General features: G+C 40.2%; 1 protein-coding gene across 1 annotated transcript in view; it reads right to left on the bottom strand.

Moving 5' to 3' along the window:
- COLGALT2 (collagen beta(1-O)galactosyltransferase 2) overlaps nucleotides 1–3,970 on the bottom strand; it is a 69,891-nt gene extending 65,921 nt beyond the window's left edge. The window contains exons 1-2 of the mRNA XM_029230991.1: nucleotides 3,859–3,970; nucleotides 1,296–1,413 (exon numbers count right to left, since the gene is read on the bottom strand). Coding sequence (XP_029086824.1) covers nucleotides 1,296–1,413; nucleotides 3,859–3,872 — 132 coding nt within the window. The 5' untranslated portion in view covers nucleotides 3,873–3,970. The remainder of the gene's footprint in view (nucleotides 1–1,295; nucleotides 1,414–3,858) is intronic.
- Nucleotides 3,971–17,419: the final 13,449 nt, after the last annotated feature.

The following is a 17,419-nucleotide window of genomic DNA, read 5'->3' as shown; positions in this document are numbered from 1 at the left end:
CGTCTCTGGGGTTCGCGCTTTTAGCCGCGGCTCGCGCCCGTCTCTGGAGTTCCTTTAAGCAGCGCTCTTAAACCCCTCTCCTCGCGCACCAGGAAACAAAGAGGGAAGAAAAAGTCTCTTGCCTCTTCGGCAGGTGCAGGCTTTTCCCCGAACTCCCTCCCGGCTAGTCGTGGTGCACTAACCCCTTCAGGCTATGTTCAAGCCGCCAACCCCAGTACTCTCCCTGCGCTCAGTCCAAAACCGAAACCCGAGCCCCAGCTCGCAGCCCCGCCCGCCCCGGCGGGTGAGCAGACAAGCCTCTCGGGCTGGTGAGTGCCGGTCGGCACCGATCCTCTGTGCGGGAATCTCCCCGCCTTGCCCTCCGCACCCTGTTGCTGTGCTCTCCTCCGCGGTACCGAAGCTCCCCCCTCCGCCTCCCGCAGTCTCCGCCCGCGGAGGGGCTTCCTAGTGTGTGGAAACTTTTCCTCCTTCACAGCTCCCTCCCACTGGTGCAGGTTCCGTCCTTATTCTTTTGTCTCTGTTTTTTCTTTTTTTCTTTTGCCCTACCCAGGTACGTGGGGAGTTTCTTGCCTTTTGGGAGGTCTGAGGTCTTCTGCCAGCCTTCAGTAGGTGTTCTGTAGGAGTTGTTCCACGTGTAGATGTATTTCTGGTGTATCCGTGGGGAGGAAGGCGATCTCCGCGTCTTACTCTTCCGCCATCTTCCCAACTCCCCCTAACATTGATTCTTAATTGTCAAGTCCAGCATCTTTCTGGACCACTCTCAAAGTTCTGAGGGAAGTAATGGAACCTCTTCACGGAGAGAAATTCTCCAGGAGAGTCCAGCATAATTCGGAACAACCAGGAAGCCAAGAAAGAGATACCATTCCCCAGACACTCGGGAGCAAAAGGGAATAATAGCATTTCAGAGCTGTTAATTTGAATCTCTTTTTACATAATCAATTTCTCATATCCCCAAAAGTCTTCTAAAAAGTCAAGACCTTTTATATTGCTTTACCCATAGCATTCTCTAGGAACTAAAAGTATTAGAGTTTCTTATGCCTACTACAGTAAAGAGATTGAATAATTCAGGAGCTTATTTGCTTATTCACTAAAAATGCCAGGAATGAGTCTGAGATGAAATCCAGGTATCCCGATATTAAGTTCTCCAGATTTTTTCTTGTGCCTTTATTAAAACGTTGAGGAGGAGATGTCTAAAAAAGGGTTGTTTTGATTGTTCCCACAGTCCTACATTATCAACAATTGATTTGGAAACATTCTAGATAACAGTTGTCAAGAAATTAAATGTCTGTTTTTACCAAAATGTAGTCTGACCATTTTTCCCTCGCAGTTCGAAGGGCTGCCTGTCGTAGTTTCATCACATGGGCAAAACGGGAGCCAGGCCAGTGCTTTGGTCCAATTTCATCAGGATAAGACCTATAGTAATGATAACAATAATATTAATAATAATAATAGCTAATAATTATTGAGTGCCTATATATTCCAGGCACTATGTACTAATTCATTTAATCTTCCAGTAGTAACCCTAGGAAGTCGATACTGTTATGGCTATCATTATTACCGATAAGAAACTGGAGCAAGGAGAGATTAAGTAATTTGCTGCTTCCCATACACATGACTCTTTACATGAAGTATTTCAGTGGGTTCTCATTAGAACTCACGGAGTTCTTGTGATGTAAGTGCTACCGCTCTCCCCATTGCAGAGCTGAGGAACTTGGTTAGAGTGGTTAAACCATTTGCTTAACCTTATGCAGTTAATAAGGGGTACAGTCAGAATTTGAATCCAGGCATAACCCCAACGCTCATGTTCCTAGACACAGTCTTATACATTTAGACATCAAATACATTTGGAAATGTTACAGCATCAAAATATGAGTTTCCCAGGAAAAACAAAGGTTTACATTACATGGTCAAGTCTCAGTAAACGATTCCACAGAGTCTAACACGTTGATCTGCCCCAGATGGAGTGAGATCATGGAGCGGATGCACAATGCTGGGCTCTCTATCAACATCCACAAAGCAGCCAGGCCAGGACTCGTCCACGGCCATGGAGGCAGGTGGGTTAGCACACCCTCAAGAACCTTTCTGAAAGCTCCCAACTGGTATGGTCATTGATAAAGTCGCAGTGGCCCCAAACTGGCCACCACTTCAAGTTCTTAATGCTGCATTGGCAGTACATTTCCCTCAGTGAATGAGAAACCGCAAAAAACAATGAGACTGTAACCATACAAATAAAATTAATAAAACTATTTTTGCACAGGAAGTCTCTGGAATGTCTTCCTCAATTATTGTTTCTACAAAAATCAGTGGAATTTCTGTTTTTCTGAATATGTTGCCCCCAAAAACGCCTTCTCTGGTATTTCTCACAATGACCTTGGCATACAATATATTTAGTCAAAATCTGGCAATGGAGAAAATTACTAGGATGCAAGAGAGGTACATAGAGTCTTTCTGGGCTACTCTAATTAGACCAAATTCCATTATAAGGAACTCCAAAAGATTGTTCAAAATTTTTTACAGTGTTCAAACTTGGTTGTTAAATTTTGCTCCATATATGGACCATATACTGAGATTTGAGATATATATGTAGATACGTACATACATACACATAATAAAAATATTATATAAAGAGAGACTAGAAGAACAAATATTTGTTCTGGAATAGCACTCCTTATTATGATAATACATATTTGGCTTCCAATAAATGACTTATCCTGGGCAAAATTTCAGCAGCTCAATTCATCCTATTTCTACAATTTCTTAAGCTAGAATTGTAGTAGCCTTGGAAACATTTAGAGTAGTAAGTTTAAATATATTTATTCATGTTCTCATTTACTTATTTGTTCATCCAACAAGTATAAATTTAGTGCCCACCAAGAACATACCACTGAGTGAAATATAAAGTATTTGTATATTTTAGCCCCTGCCAAAGAAATAAAAAAAATACTTAGAAAAAAAATGCATGAATCAGATAGTGAATGTTAGTTAAGTTTATTGTTGTGTCAAACAAGAAGATATAGGACATAAGCAATACAAGTGTTGAGAGAAGGTACATCTTTGTAACTGGAATGATTAGCAACAGCTTTTGGTAGCAGTTAACCGGTAGCAACATCCAGTTGAAGCAGTTTTCTTTTAGGAAATATTGGTGTATACGTAGGGATGCTAAATTTATGAAATCTTTTAAAAATATAAATCAGGTATTTGAACTTCATTCTGTAGGTACTAGAGAGTCACTGAAGTCTTTTTAATAGAGAAATGACAGCACATCGCTAGTATTTTAGGTAGACTGATTTGACAGTGTGGTATAGAGAATGATTTGAAGATGGAGGCTACTAAGAAACTGCTATGGTAAAGACTGGAAATAATGTAAATGTCCATCAGTAGGAGGTTGATTAAACAATTATGATACATCCACACAATGATACTCTGCTATCATAAAAATAATGGAAGACACTCCTTAACTATTGCTTTGGAATGATTACCAAGATATGATGAGTGAAAAAGCAAGGTGTATGTCAGAAGTATACAGACTTTTCACTATGCTCCCTCAAGGATAAAAGGGTTATCCTCAAAGTATGAATAAATAATATCAATATTTAAAAATATATGCTGCTGTGGTAATTTACTTAAGAACTAATGAGAACCTGAACTTGGCCGGTAGCTGCAGGAGTCAAGAGGAAGAGAGACATGAAGATTTGTCAAAGGAAGAAATGGCAGGTCTTTGTAACTTACTAGACACAGAGATGAAAAACAAGGGAAAGTCACATGTGTCCCCAAGGTTGGAAGCCTAACATGGCTGGAAGACTGGTTAAGGGGCGAAGGGTGAATAATGAGTTCACAAAATGTTCTCTTGCTACTCACTCAGGTTCATCCATAGGCCTCCACTCCACATAGTGATAGGCTCTCTGGACATTTTTCAACCACTCCCTGAGTATTTCTGTTGTATTATCCACATTGTGATCAGTGGCTGCCCTGCATGAAAGAAAGCACAACACATTTCAGTTATTATGTCATCCAAAGAAAGAGGGGGAAAACCAAAAGACCCCAGATTAACTGAAAGGAGAATGGCCAGTTCTAGACATTGTGTGTATGAAAATGACTCCCTCATGGTCCAAACTAGACAATGAATTTCTGAAGTGAGAGATGTTGCTTTAAACCATCTCTGTGTCATTAGATCTTTAAGCAGGACTTGGCCAATAGTAGAATCAATAAGTGGTTGTACTAAAATAGTATATACATAAAATGAATTAAAGTAGAGTTAGGCAACTAATATTCTTGGAAAGTTTCTTGTTTGTTTTAATTTTTAGTTATCCAAGATGTAAACTCTGCCTTTTAACTTACATAACAACAATCCTCAATTTAAGCAATTATTCAGAGTTGCATTTTCATCTCAAGTCCAACAAAAATTTTAGCCAGTGCTGCTTTAATCGTATGCAGTAGAGGGGAAGGTCACAATAACAGTGCCCAGTATAAAATTCAAAATCCAAGGTATCTTCACCTATCTATTTTGGATTAACTCTACCATCATTTATATACCATAGAGTACCTTCAAAAGTCTTCAAACAATGTACACAAAACTTGTTTCTGTTCTACCTTGAAAGTTTAATAAACTGATCCACTTCAAAAGGAGCTTAACTCACTTATTAAAACAAAAGTATTTTCAAATTTTATCACAAAGCAAACGCATGCTGAGTATAAGATATACATCTAAAACAAAGTTATTCAGAACACCTAAAAATGAACCAATATTCCAGTCAATCGGAAAAGAAAGAAGGAAAGCAGGGATTGTAAACTTGACATCAAATAAGGTAGAATTCAGGCCAAAAAATATTAAACATGACAAAGCAAAATTGTAATTCTACTAACAATGCTAAAGGATATAATTCACATCAAAGATATAATAAATGTGAATATCCATGTACCTTCATATAGCACAGGGGTTGGCAAACTTTTCTTTAAGAACCAGATAATGACTATTTTAGGCTTGCAGACCATACACTCTCTGTTGCAACTACTTAACTCTGTCATTGTAGCAGTAAAGCAGTCATACACAATACATGAATGAATGAGCATTGCTGTACTCCAATAAAGCTTTATTTACAAAAGTAGGCAACTAGTCTGCAGGTTGTAGTTTGTCAACCCCTGACTTAGCAGAAAGTATAGAAACTGCAAGGAAAAACAAGCACCAATAATAAGAGATGTTAATATACCATTTTCAGTTGAAGAAAGTGCAAATGGGAAAAAAGTAAATGTATAGAGGATCTACAGAACACAATAATAGAGGTTATACTTTTTTCTCAAGTGCACATGGAACATTCACAAAAACTGACCAACAATTACATTATGAAGAAAGCCTCTATAAATTGGAATAATATAAACAGCATTCTCTGATCACAATGTCATAAAACTAGAAATTAGTAATAAAATAAAACCCCCAAAATTCCATTAAAAGCTCTCTATTAAACAACTATTGAGTGAAATAAGAGCTACAAATCAACTTTATAACTTCTAAATATAAATAATGAAAACACTAGATATCAGAGCTGGGGGATACAATTAAAGCAGTGGTCAGAGAAAAATTCAGTTTTTTTATCCTTAAATCAATAAAAATAAATGAGTTGAACTCCTACTCAAAAAGCTAGAAAAAGAGCAACAACACAAACAAGCATAAAGAAATAAAGACAAAGTCATGAGGTAGAAAACAGAAAAAGAGCAGAACTAATAAACAAAAGAAATGTTACTTTTTTGAGAACAAAATCAACAAAAGACAATCACTAGTTAATCTAACCAAGACAACACAAAAATTACAAATAAGAAATGACAAAGATGAGGGGAATATGACTGATATGGAAGGAATTTTTAAAAAATATCATAAGTGGTCACTTTGTGCAACTCAATGAAAAATAAGTTTAAAAACTAGATATAATAGAAGGCTTCCTAGCAAGATACATGTTAGCAAAACTGACTCCATTAGAGAGACAAAACTTAAACAGAACAATTTTCTTGGAAGAAATAAAGAGAAAAACGAAAACACTGGCCCAGGTGGTTTCATAGGGGAATTCTACCAGATATCTTAATAGATTAGATATTTCCAGTGTTATGTATCTTGTTCTCCAGAGCATTTAAAAAAAAAAAAATGGGGACTTCCCTAGCAGTCCAATGATTAGGGCTCGGTGCTTTCACTGCTGAGGGGCCTGGGTTCAATCCCTGGTTGGGGAACTAAGATCCCATAAGCCTCATGGCCAAAAAAAAAAAAATCCAAGTCCTTTTAATAATGCAAGTACAATATTGATATCTAAACCTAATAAAGATACACACACACAACTACAGGCCAATATTTTTCAATGAATATGCTGCAAAAATCCTAAAGTATTAGCAAAGAGAATCCAATATCCTATTAAGAAAATATTATATATCATAGCCTAAGATTGTGCAATATAAAGGAAATTCATTAATATAATTCACTATATTAATAGACCTGAAGAAAAATCATATGATTATCTCTGTAAATGCTAAACAGGTCTTTAACAAAATTCAACACCTATTCTTGGTTTTTTAAAACCACACTGAATAAAATTAAAATAGGAAGGGAGGGAGGGAGGGAGGGCAGGCAAACAGGAAAGAAAGAGTCATGGGAAGATAGAGGTGTCTGAGACTCTTAAAAGGCTTATACTTTATTGGCAATTCAGCAGTTCCTCCTGGGAGGGAAAGCTATTGGCATTATCAGCAGCAGTGGTTCCCTGAGAGCGTTGATAAGAGCAAATGAAGAGATGTGAAGAGTGGTCATGTCCTCCATTTATGTCAATTTCAGTAAATAGGATTTTGTTAAACCCAATCTATAATGGTTTTTGTTTTTCCTACTTGAGCTTTTGGAGGTCACTGCTGCTCCAAAAGTAACAAATGAAATCTTTAAGAGAGAGAATATTTAGGAATGTTCAAGAGAAAAATCATTGTTAAGCAAAGCATGGTGAAACTCTATGTTACAAAGGGAATAAATTTCTATAAAACACCAAGTAACGTGAAGGTATGCACTTAAGTCACAAGGTATAGAAAAATGAAGGACAGAGGTCTATGACTAATATCTGAAAATCTTATTTCACAAAATGGATATGTGAACGAAAACTATCCTTCTTTAAAACATTATTCAAAAACCAGAAGATCAAGAGGTGATGCCGATGGCCACTTGATCTAATTTCAAGTCTTTTCTGGAAATCAGATTAGAATCAGCTCCTTTCTTCAAAACAAGGTCTAGGAGGGAGAGAGACCCACAGGCCCACCCAGACATTCCATTATCTTGAGGGAAGAGAGGTGATGTGTGTAGCTGACGGTATTGGGGGATACCAGGTAAGTACGTTGGGACAGAGATGGGGGTGTACAAGGAGGTGAGAAAGTGGGCCAGGAAGCAATGTGGGAGAGAGACACGGGCTCCATCCAGTTTGCAACTGTGCCGAGAAGTGTAGCATGTCAGCAAAAATCACATCCACTCTCACACACTGCCACAAGCCACTAATGTCCAGCATGATGGCCAGCATCATAGCCAGGAAGGGCACTAGAATTGTCAAACCACTCATCTCGCAGTATGAAGCATGTGTAGAGCAATTCCTGAAACTGGGAATCCACTCCAATGCACATTATTCTTCACTCAAAATACTATGAGTAAGAGTATGTTAAAACAAAAAAAATCTTGACGATAGTGTTAGCCAAAAGTTTTAGGAATTCTAAATTATTCCCAAATTACTTATAAATAGTGTAGGAAAATTTAGATAGCATCTACTTCTTTCCTTGACTGTTGTTTCTTCATTACACAGGATTTATATTCTCTTTGTCCTCCATACACATTGATGCATTTCCTCCTAATCATTTTAACAAAGTTAAATTTAACAAAGGTCTCATTGTATGAAATTTACTTCCTGGAGTACAGACTAAACAACTCCAAACTCTGCCTAAGTATCCACTACTGACAAACATCCAGAGAAATTAGCTGCTTGGTGTATGCAAAGATAGATGTCTCTAATTAAAAGTAGAGGCAGAGATTTTAAATACTGTCCTGATGGAGTTAAAAAATTTCCTGTACAGATACTTCCCCAAATTGTTAAGATTCTCTTTGTTCTCAGGCTTCTGAGGAAATGAGCAAATCCTCCAGCTGTGGTCACAGGTTCATCCACCCTGGTCTTTGATGAGCAGGGCCAGTCTTCTGCACTGTCCCAGAGAACACCAGCCCACCGAGGAAGGCTTACATTCCCCCCTCAAGACCAACTGCCCTGTCTCTCCACTCCCCTGGCAAAGGCAAATAAACAGAAATCCAGGCAGATAATTCTAACTGCTGCCTTTTAATCCCTCTTATGAAAGTGTGTTTCCATTTGAATACGTAATCATGAAAACATGCAGGCGCTTGTCCAGAGTTGGAGACAGAATTATAGCAAAGGCCCATATGCAGCTCCCTGGAGGAAACATGAGGCTTTAGTTAAGGTTCTATTTTCCAAGTCCGAGAAAATGTAAACAGTGCAGTGCCTGCCCATCTGTGAGCTCCACAACAACAGACCCAAGACTGAGACTAAGCAGAAGAATTCCTAAAAGTATCCAACCAAAAATACTATAGCTACATTCAATGAATTTTGGTAAAGTGCAGGATACAAAATTAATCACAGAAATCTTCTTCATTCTATACATCATGATGAAAAATCTGAAGAGAAATTAAGGGAAACCCCCATTTACCATTGCAACAAAAGAATAAAATACCTAGGAATAACCTTCCCTAGGGAGACAAAAGACCTGTTGCAGAAAACTATAGACCTGATGAAGAAAATTAAGAAATACCAACAGTTGGAGAGATATCCATGTGCTTGGATTGGAAAATCAACTAGTGTGAAAATGACTAACTCCCCAAGCATCTACAGATTCATGCAATCCCTATCAAACTAACCAATGGCATTTTTACAAACTGAACAAAATGTTAATCTTGTATGGAACAAAAGACCCAAATGGGCAAAGCAATCTTGAAAGAAACAAAACGGCTGGAAGGAACAGACTCCCGACTTCAGATATACTACAAACTAAGTAATCAGACATATGGTACTGCACAAAACAGAAAATAAGATCAATGGAACAAGATAGAAAGCCCAGAATAAACCCATCGCACTATGGTCAACTATTTTTTGAAAAGAGGCAAGGAATATACACTGGAGAAAAGACAGTCCTTTACTAAGTGTGCTGGGAAAACTGGATCAGCACATCATGTAAAAGAATGAAATTAGACCTCACTCAACACCAACACAAAAAAATACTGCTCAAAACGGATGAAGACCTAAATGTAAGGAGACACTATAAACCTCTTAGAGAACCATAGAAGAACACTCTTTGACATAAATCAACAGCAAGGCTTTTGACCCAGACCCCCCCTCCAGGTAAATGGAAATAAAAACAAAATAAATAAATGGGACCCAATGAAACTTAAATGTTTTGCACAGCAAAGGAAACTAAAACACAGACAAGGATGAACAGACACAACCTCAGAATTTGCGAGAATATATTTGCAACCGAAGCAACTGAACAAAGGATTACATCTACCAAAATATATAACAACGCAGCTCATATCACGCTCAATTTTAAACCAAACAAACAAACAACCCAATCAACAAATCATGGGCAGAAAGCTAAACAGACCTTTCTCCAAGAAGGATACAACAGAGGCACATGAAAAGCTGCTCAACATCACTAATTATTAGAGAAATGCAAATCAGAACTACAATGAGGTATCACCTCACACTGGTTAGAATGGGCATCATCAGAAAATCTGCAAAGAACAAATGCTGGAGAGGGTGTGGAGAAAAGGGAACCCTCTTGCACTGTTGGTGGGAATGTAAATGGATACAGCCCCTATGGAGAACAGTATGGAGGTTCCTTAAAAAACCAAAAATAGACTTACCGTATGACCCAGCAATCCCACTACTGGGCATATACCCAGAGAAAACCATAATTCAAAATGACACATGCACCCCAGTGTTCATCACAGCACTATTTACAATAGCCAGGTCTTGGAAGCAACCTAAATGCCCAGCGACAGACGAATGGATAAAGAAGATGTGGTACATGTATACAATGGAATATTACTCAGCCATAAAAAGGAACGAAATTGGGTCATTTGGAGAGATGTGGATGGATCTAGAGACTGTCATACAGAGTGAAGTAAGTCAGAAAGAGAAAAACAAATATCATATATTAACGCATGTATGTGGAACCTAGAAAAATGGTACAGGTGAACCGGTTTACAGGGCAGAAATTGAGACACAGATGTAGGGAACAAATGTATGGACACCAAGGGAGGAAAGCGGCGGGGGTGGGTGGGGGTGTGTGTGATGAATTGGGAGATTGGGATTGACATGTATACACTGATGTGCATAAAATGGATTACTAATAAGAAAAAAAAAGTATGCATGAAGCAGTAGGATAGCCTTAAGCTAAATTCACCTGAGCCTTATTAGAGATAAGATCATCGATTAGCAAATTAATCGGATACAGACTGAAGAAGTAGGAAAAAATAAAATTTTTCTACCTAGGGCTCCAAATCAAAAGCATAAGTGCTCAGCACATGGAACAGGACCTCCAGTCTCCATTGTGAAAGACTGTGGACCTGGAAGACGTTTACCTTGGGTCCCTAGCCTCTCTTCCGGGGAGACCTTCCCCAATTCCTGGGTTGTTCCCCAACCTCATCCCCCTTCACACTCCTTGCTCTTCTGCCTGTCAAATCCATTCTCAAGAAGAAAAATCTAGTTGCATTCAGTTATATCTTAGCAGACATTTAAATCAGGACGTTACTACTCCCCCAGAATGTTTACATTGTAAGCCTTTGCAGAATAAAAGACTTTTAGGCATCTTGGATCAAGTTGGGGTGGCCGTTTCTTAGTTTCCAAGGGGAAAAGGGGCGCTGAGTGGACCCTACATCACCTACCCTGTCAGAGCACCACGTGGGTATCTGCCAACTTTGGTGACAGGTATGTGATTTAAGACTGGCCGCCTCACCCTGGAGTTGAAGGTACTGATGTGAACGGGGTTGGTTACAACCAGGTTAAGGAAGGAGGGGATCTCTGCCTGCCTCTGGAGTCTGAGACACAAACGAGCATGAGCTAAAGAAAGCTAAAACCCCATGATTTCACCACTTTTCCTCCACACAATTCTGGTCCTCTTCTCACTGGGTGGAGAAATAAGATATTTGAAATCCCAAAGGTTCAGAATGGGCCTCTCAACCCTCTTGCTAACCACTGTGCATAAATCCGTCCCAGTCGCTCTGCAATGCAGAGGCTGGCCCACTTCAGCCAAGGAGTATATGTGCTAAGGCTTGATCTCATTCACCCAACACTCCATAGCAGCCTGATATGTGCCTTGGATCAACTCTGCTGTATCTGAAGATTACATGGTTCTTTCTCTCCGGGGTCTAGTCCATGCTTTCACTGTTTCTGCTTTTGATTCTTTTCCAGTGGTAAGTAGGTAAAAACTTGAAGCAAGATTTCACTTTTGGAAAACATGTAGGAGAGCTTGGTTGCTTTTGCCGGCATGAAACTGGGTAAAAAAAGCACATGGGAACCAAGCTCCTAAAACTCTGTTTTGGTAATGATTCCTGTACTTAATAAACAGAGAGTTTAGAGAGTTCTTGATTAAAAATTTCCAAACACAGAAAAAATTCATTTCTGGGATTGCCTAAAAACTTTACCAAAATCAGGCCATCTCGTTCTCCCCTGCCTCAGCCTGCCAAATGAGCTGGCCTTCCAGTCCCGGTTGGAAACAATGAACCACTGGTCCCACCGGTTCCCCAATTAGGCCGGAAGCCAGGGGCAGCTCCCGTGGGGACAGCTGGGCTCTAATGGTGTATCCACTCCAGCACGAAGACAGGAGGGGAGGCCCTGAAGGGAGTTGAGGTCCGGCAGCTGGAGGCATTCCCGGCAAATGAAGTCATCGGAGATACCGAGGACTTGGCAGTCAGCTTTTAATGATGCAATTGCATTTTCCCCTCTCTGGTCCCCCACACATAAAAAATTCAACAGGTCCTGTTTGGAATTTAAGGTTATTTTCTTTGGCGCTGATGCAGCTTCCCTTATCGGTGTTGAGGAACCATTTCCTTTCCCTCACTGAGGAAATCAGGCGTCACTTCAGGGAAGTGCCTGTCAGAAGCTCCAAGGGGGTCAGCTGCCATGGCAACCATCCCCCAGCAGCCAGTGAGGGGATAAAACGTCACACTGAAAGACCGCCCTAGCCTCTTTCTGACTTTCTTTAAAGCCTGATGGTTCCAAGCCGCCCGTGACCTGCAGTGGTGGCCCTTCCTCTGTCCTTGAAAATAGGCAGTCAATTCCTCAGATAGGAAAAAACAGCCACAGAAATTTCCTCTGGATGAGGCCATCAGAGATGCGAAATGATGGTAATCTGCCCCAGTAGGGGACAGATTACAGGGATGCTTTCCGGCTGAAGGAGAAACATCTTTTCTGAGCTTTTCAAGCTTTTGTGAGGACAGGAGCAGAACTGGATTTAATTCCTCGCCTGCTGAATGGGGGTGGTGGTTTGTGAAGCGTTTTCATTTGCTAGAAGGAGGAATCAATTAGGCAGATAATGAAGAGCAAATTCAAGTTCAGCAGGGTGTGTGATGACAAGGAAAGGTAAAAGGCCATCAAGGAGATCGTCCTCTTTGTGGTATTAAAGGAAACCCTGAGAAATCATTTCACCTCTGAGCCACTGTTTCCTCACGTAGAAAATGAGGGAGTTGGACTAGGTGATCTTGAATATCCCCTTCTCTGCTCTAAAATGCTATATAGGTCCTGTAATTAGTACTTCAATAACCTTGAGAATTTTACCACAGCCCCCAATCCCCCAGCAGCCTGTCCTGCAGGAAACCAAGGCCTCCTATTCAACAAGTACAGGGAGAACATTTCCTCACTGTGGAGGTTTGCAGGATCAGAATCTAGCTTCTTCCCTGGAATCAAACAAGTAAGTACTCACTGTCAGTTTCTACTTCTTGCTTGTGAAACTGCTCAAGAAGATTCTGTGCTCTTCTCTCTGGGTCAGAGCCCGGCATCATCCCCTTGAGATAATCCAGCAGTTTCCGTAAGCAAGGGAAGTGAGGGGGCTCTCGGAAGTCCTCTGCGCACTGGTCAAGCCAGGCCCTCAGGATGGAGGCGATTGCACTGAGAAAGAGAAAACAGAAAGTCACTGCACTCAGCTGGCTCTGGAGACGCAAAACCAGCCCTGGACACCAGAGCCTGTCCCAGCCATGCCTCAGGAAACCTTGGGCAAGTGATCAACGGATAGTTCCCTAGAAGTTCCCAGCGATGTCAGTGAAGTTAAAGCATCTGAAAACAGCCTGACTACCTTTCATTATTTTAAGTGGTGGTTGGGGAGCTGGGGAAAGACTGGTAAGTTAAAAAAAAAAACAACAAAAACCGGACCATAAACTTTGGAAAAACCCACACAGGGCAAAAAAAAGACACGGAAGAGAAGATTTAGTGAGTCCTGAAGCAACTTCAAAGTAACCTGTATACAACAAGATTATGTGTTTCCAATTCTGGATTCACTCAAGTCAGAGACCACAAAATCTACTGTGATAACATTTTAGGAAATAACAGACAGTGGGCCAGAACTTTGATGGACGGAAGGGCCTAGATTTAGGAAAGATAATGTGTAAATTTAATTTTACAAAGATCACCAGGGTTTCAGCATAGCACCAAAAACGTCCTCACAAAATTATCCTTTCACTTTTCAAATTACCAGAGGACAATGTGTTTCCAGTGGGAGAAACAGTATGAGTAGAAAGTTAGGTTTTGAAAAGTAAAGGAGAAAAACTTGATAAGCAAAGCCATTCACTGAGAGGGCGACTTCTTCTGATGGCTCAGCTGAGTCCACCTTGGGTGAAACAAGGACCAGGGCAGAAAAAGAGACTGGGTCACCATGGGGGCACATTTCCCTCCTTTCATGTTACTAATAACACGAGCTTGTTCTCTTTAAGGTAGGTGCAGCCCCTCACTCAATGGAAGAGACAAACAGCTGACAAAAAGGACAACTTTTGAGTGTTATTGTCCTACACTTCATATTCAAAGAAGGCTTTACAGCCACTCCTGAGTCGGGCACTTGCTGGGCTGTGTCCCATGCACATGGTACTTTGCCTCACTAATGACCAGCCAGCCCCAGGAACAAGGTGCATCCATTGACGATGGCCGAAGAAGATGACAGGGACTCTAAATTAATCCAAGCATGTTTTATTGACAGAGCTGGGACACTCTGTTTTAGCGAAAGACCTAATTAAAATTTTTCAGCTGAAAAAAAAATGTCTAGCAGATTTTAAAATTACCATCTGATTAGACTTCAAACAAATTGTTCGCTTAGTTAACGAACTGTAAAGAAACGAGAAGATATAATGATCCGTATATATGAAACCGCCGCCTGGACTTTCATAGGTGTGTCTAAACTTCACAGGTCTCAAGTTCATAGCAGAGAGCTAGACTGTGATCAAGGCAGAAATGCAGCTAAAGCCAATCTAATGCTGAACTTTTGGAACTGACATACAAACACAGAAGGGAAAGAAATTAACTGTTTTCACTGCTGTGGAGATCACTGTTTCACCAATATGGACATGAAGACATTGGGAACGATAATATTCACATAGCTACAGCAGAAGTAGATTACATAAAACCACTAATTAAGGTTGGCATGTAAAACCATAGAAATAATTCAGTATTTTCTAAATCTTCAGTGCAGATTCAAAAAAGAAACAAAAGTTTCATTCCCTCACAGAAAGCTAGAAGAAATTAATCTGGGCTCTGGGATTAATTGAAAGAACGAGCAAAATGAAATTAATGAACTTCTAGTCAGTGAACCTTCAATATTCGGGTCACTTGTCACATCATGTTATTTATGAATGTTTATGGCCCCCCAAGTTCATATGGTGAAGCCCTAACTCCCCCTGAAATGATGGACTTCAATTATTTTGAGAGCCCACACACGGCACTCATTATTTCTCCTTTCTTCACCAAAACCAAATATCATGAATTGAAGAAGATAATGATGAGGCGGCATCCTGATATTTCATTTTTATAAGGAAGATGACTTTTTCTGTGAATAATTTCCCTTCTTTGCTGACAAGCATTGAGTCCAGAACTGGGGTAGGCACATAGGTGGGGTGATAGCACAGAACTCAGGAAAACCTGACGTTTGCATACATTATGGTGACTCTTACAGAACGGTTTTGCACTCCTCAAAAGAAGGGTGATTTAATTTAATTAGTACTATCACTCACTTAATATTTTTTAATATTTCAATGAGGGAATACTCTTTCGATGACAGTGATTAAAAGACAGATATGGAGGGATGATAATTCACATCACTAAATTAAAAATCTAAAAGAGCATCCAACCAACAATGAGACCAGCAACTCAATGACCCTGATAACACCTCAAAAGTTCATAACCTAAAAGAAACCCAGGTAGAAATCCAAAATTATAGTAAAAGACAGATGTTAAAACATATCAATATGTCATTTATTCATTTACCCCCCATAATTGCTAGTTTTAAAATTACAAAACAATTTATTGAAAAAAGTAAATATTACAAATACACAAATACCTATAAATTAAAACAACAAAATATCTACCCCCCTTCATTCTAATCTTATTACCATGACCTTGTGTGAACAGTTTGGAGTATATCCTTCTAGACTTTTCTATGGATATGTTTACATATTTAAGTAGATGTCATATGTATAAACCATGGATTTTTTTTCCCCCATGAATAGTATGTCATAGACACCTCTCCATCCACACCAGGACCTCTAGCTCTCACTGTTTCTCAGGGTTACATAGTATCCATTGCATGCACACACCATAATTAATATAGGTATTCTACTAGTGCACAGGTAGTTAAGTTATTGTTAGGTTCTCACACTTACAACTACAAAATGAATATCCTTGTTTACATCTCTGTGTACTTGTATATTTCTATGGGGCACGTTGTATAGGACTTCCTTCCATGGAAAGCTGCAGCCTTGGAAGGTCCAGGGGAATTCTGAAGGGGGACCTTAATCCATACTGGACTCACCTTTAGGTGCACGTTTTGTCCTCCTCAGACTGGTATTTTCTACTAGCGTTGTTAATCTACTCATTTTACTCTTTGTGACAGTGCCCTTCCCACAGCTTAGCGCAAGAAGGCTTTGAAAAGTCACTACAAACCCAGACATTGAATTAAAAAGCATTTTCAGACAAAAGAGAAATGAAGGCAGAGGAGGAAGAATAAAGAGAAGAAGGAAAAGACATATACAGACAGCACAATACAACACGAGGCAGACCCCTGCCCTCTTATTAGCAGAGTTTTATCAGCATCCCAGGGAGGCAGGCTTTCTGGAAAGGCCTGGACGTGTGCCCAAAGCTCAGAGCAGCTTTATGTTTGCCAGTCCTGGGAAGAAACTTTCTGTTCTTGATAGGCTAAGAAGCAGATAAAATGTGAAACTTTTGAAATTTCAGAAGGGAAAGCAACATCACAAAATCATGACAGAGACAACAGGATTACTGGCCAGTGACTTTTCCATCTTACCTTTCCTGGCTCCACTCCTAAGATCTAAGGTACATCCTAACCAGAACTGGTTAGTTGGAAGGTGTAAAGAACCTTAATAACGAAGGGAAGCCCTCGTTAAAAGTCACAACCTTACAGGAAAGGTGTGACTGTTAAACTAGAGAAGCTACTTGGCTCTATGCACAGAACAAGAAATGAGGTTCCAGAGGAAAACCTGGTTCCCATCCTCACTGTGCCACCTGTGAACAATGGGAGTGGGACTGATCACTTAGCTCCACTGACCCTTATCTGGAGAAGAGACATAATAATACCTGCCTTCATCTACCTGACACTGATCGGTTGAATTTCAAATGACATAATGTCAATAAGGATATTGAGGTATCTGGAGAGAAACATAACTGTTAGCAGTCTTAAGACTACTTGCCGTAAATCACAAAAAGAAGGGATTAAAAAAGGTATGGCTCAATGAACATCAATGAGCACTCATGGAAAGAACTCAAGGAAACTGCCACGTAAAATAGAGTGATACAGAATACAAACCATGCTCCTGCAACACTTGTGGCTCCAGGCCTGCTGGAGGAAGGCAAACACTGTGAACAAATACCACCACCCACACACACAGACACCACACACTCACACACACACACCACACACTCACCACACACACACACCACACATACACTCACACACACACTCACACCACACACACACCACACACTCACACATACACCACACACTCACACACACCACACACTCACACACACCACACACTCACACACACCACACACACACTCACACACCCCACACACACACACCACACACACACACCACACACACGCACCACACATACACTCACACACACCACACACACCACACACAC

This window comes from Monodon monoceros, unplaced genomic scaffold (assembly GCF_005190385.1).
Source record: "Monodon monoceros isolate NGI ecotype Baffin Bay Population unplaced genomic scaffold, NGI_Narwhal_1 Super_Scaffold_18, whole genome shotgun sequence".
NCBI lineage: Eukaryota > Metazoa > Chordata > Mammalia > Artiodactyla > Monodontidae > Monodon > Monodon monoceros.
The sequence above is the reverse complement of the archived record's forward strand: the minus strand, read 5'-3'. Positions and strand labels throughout refer to the sequence as shown.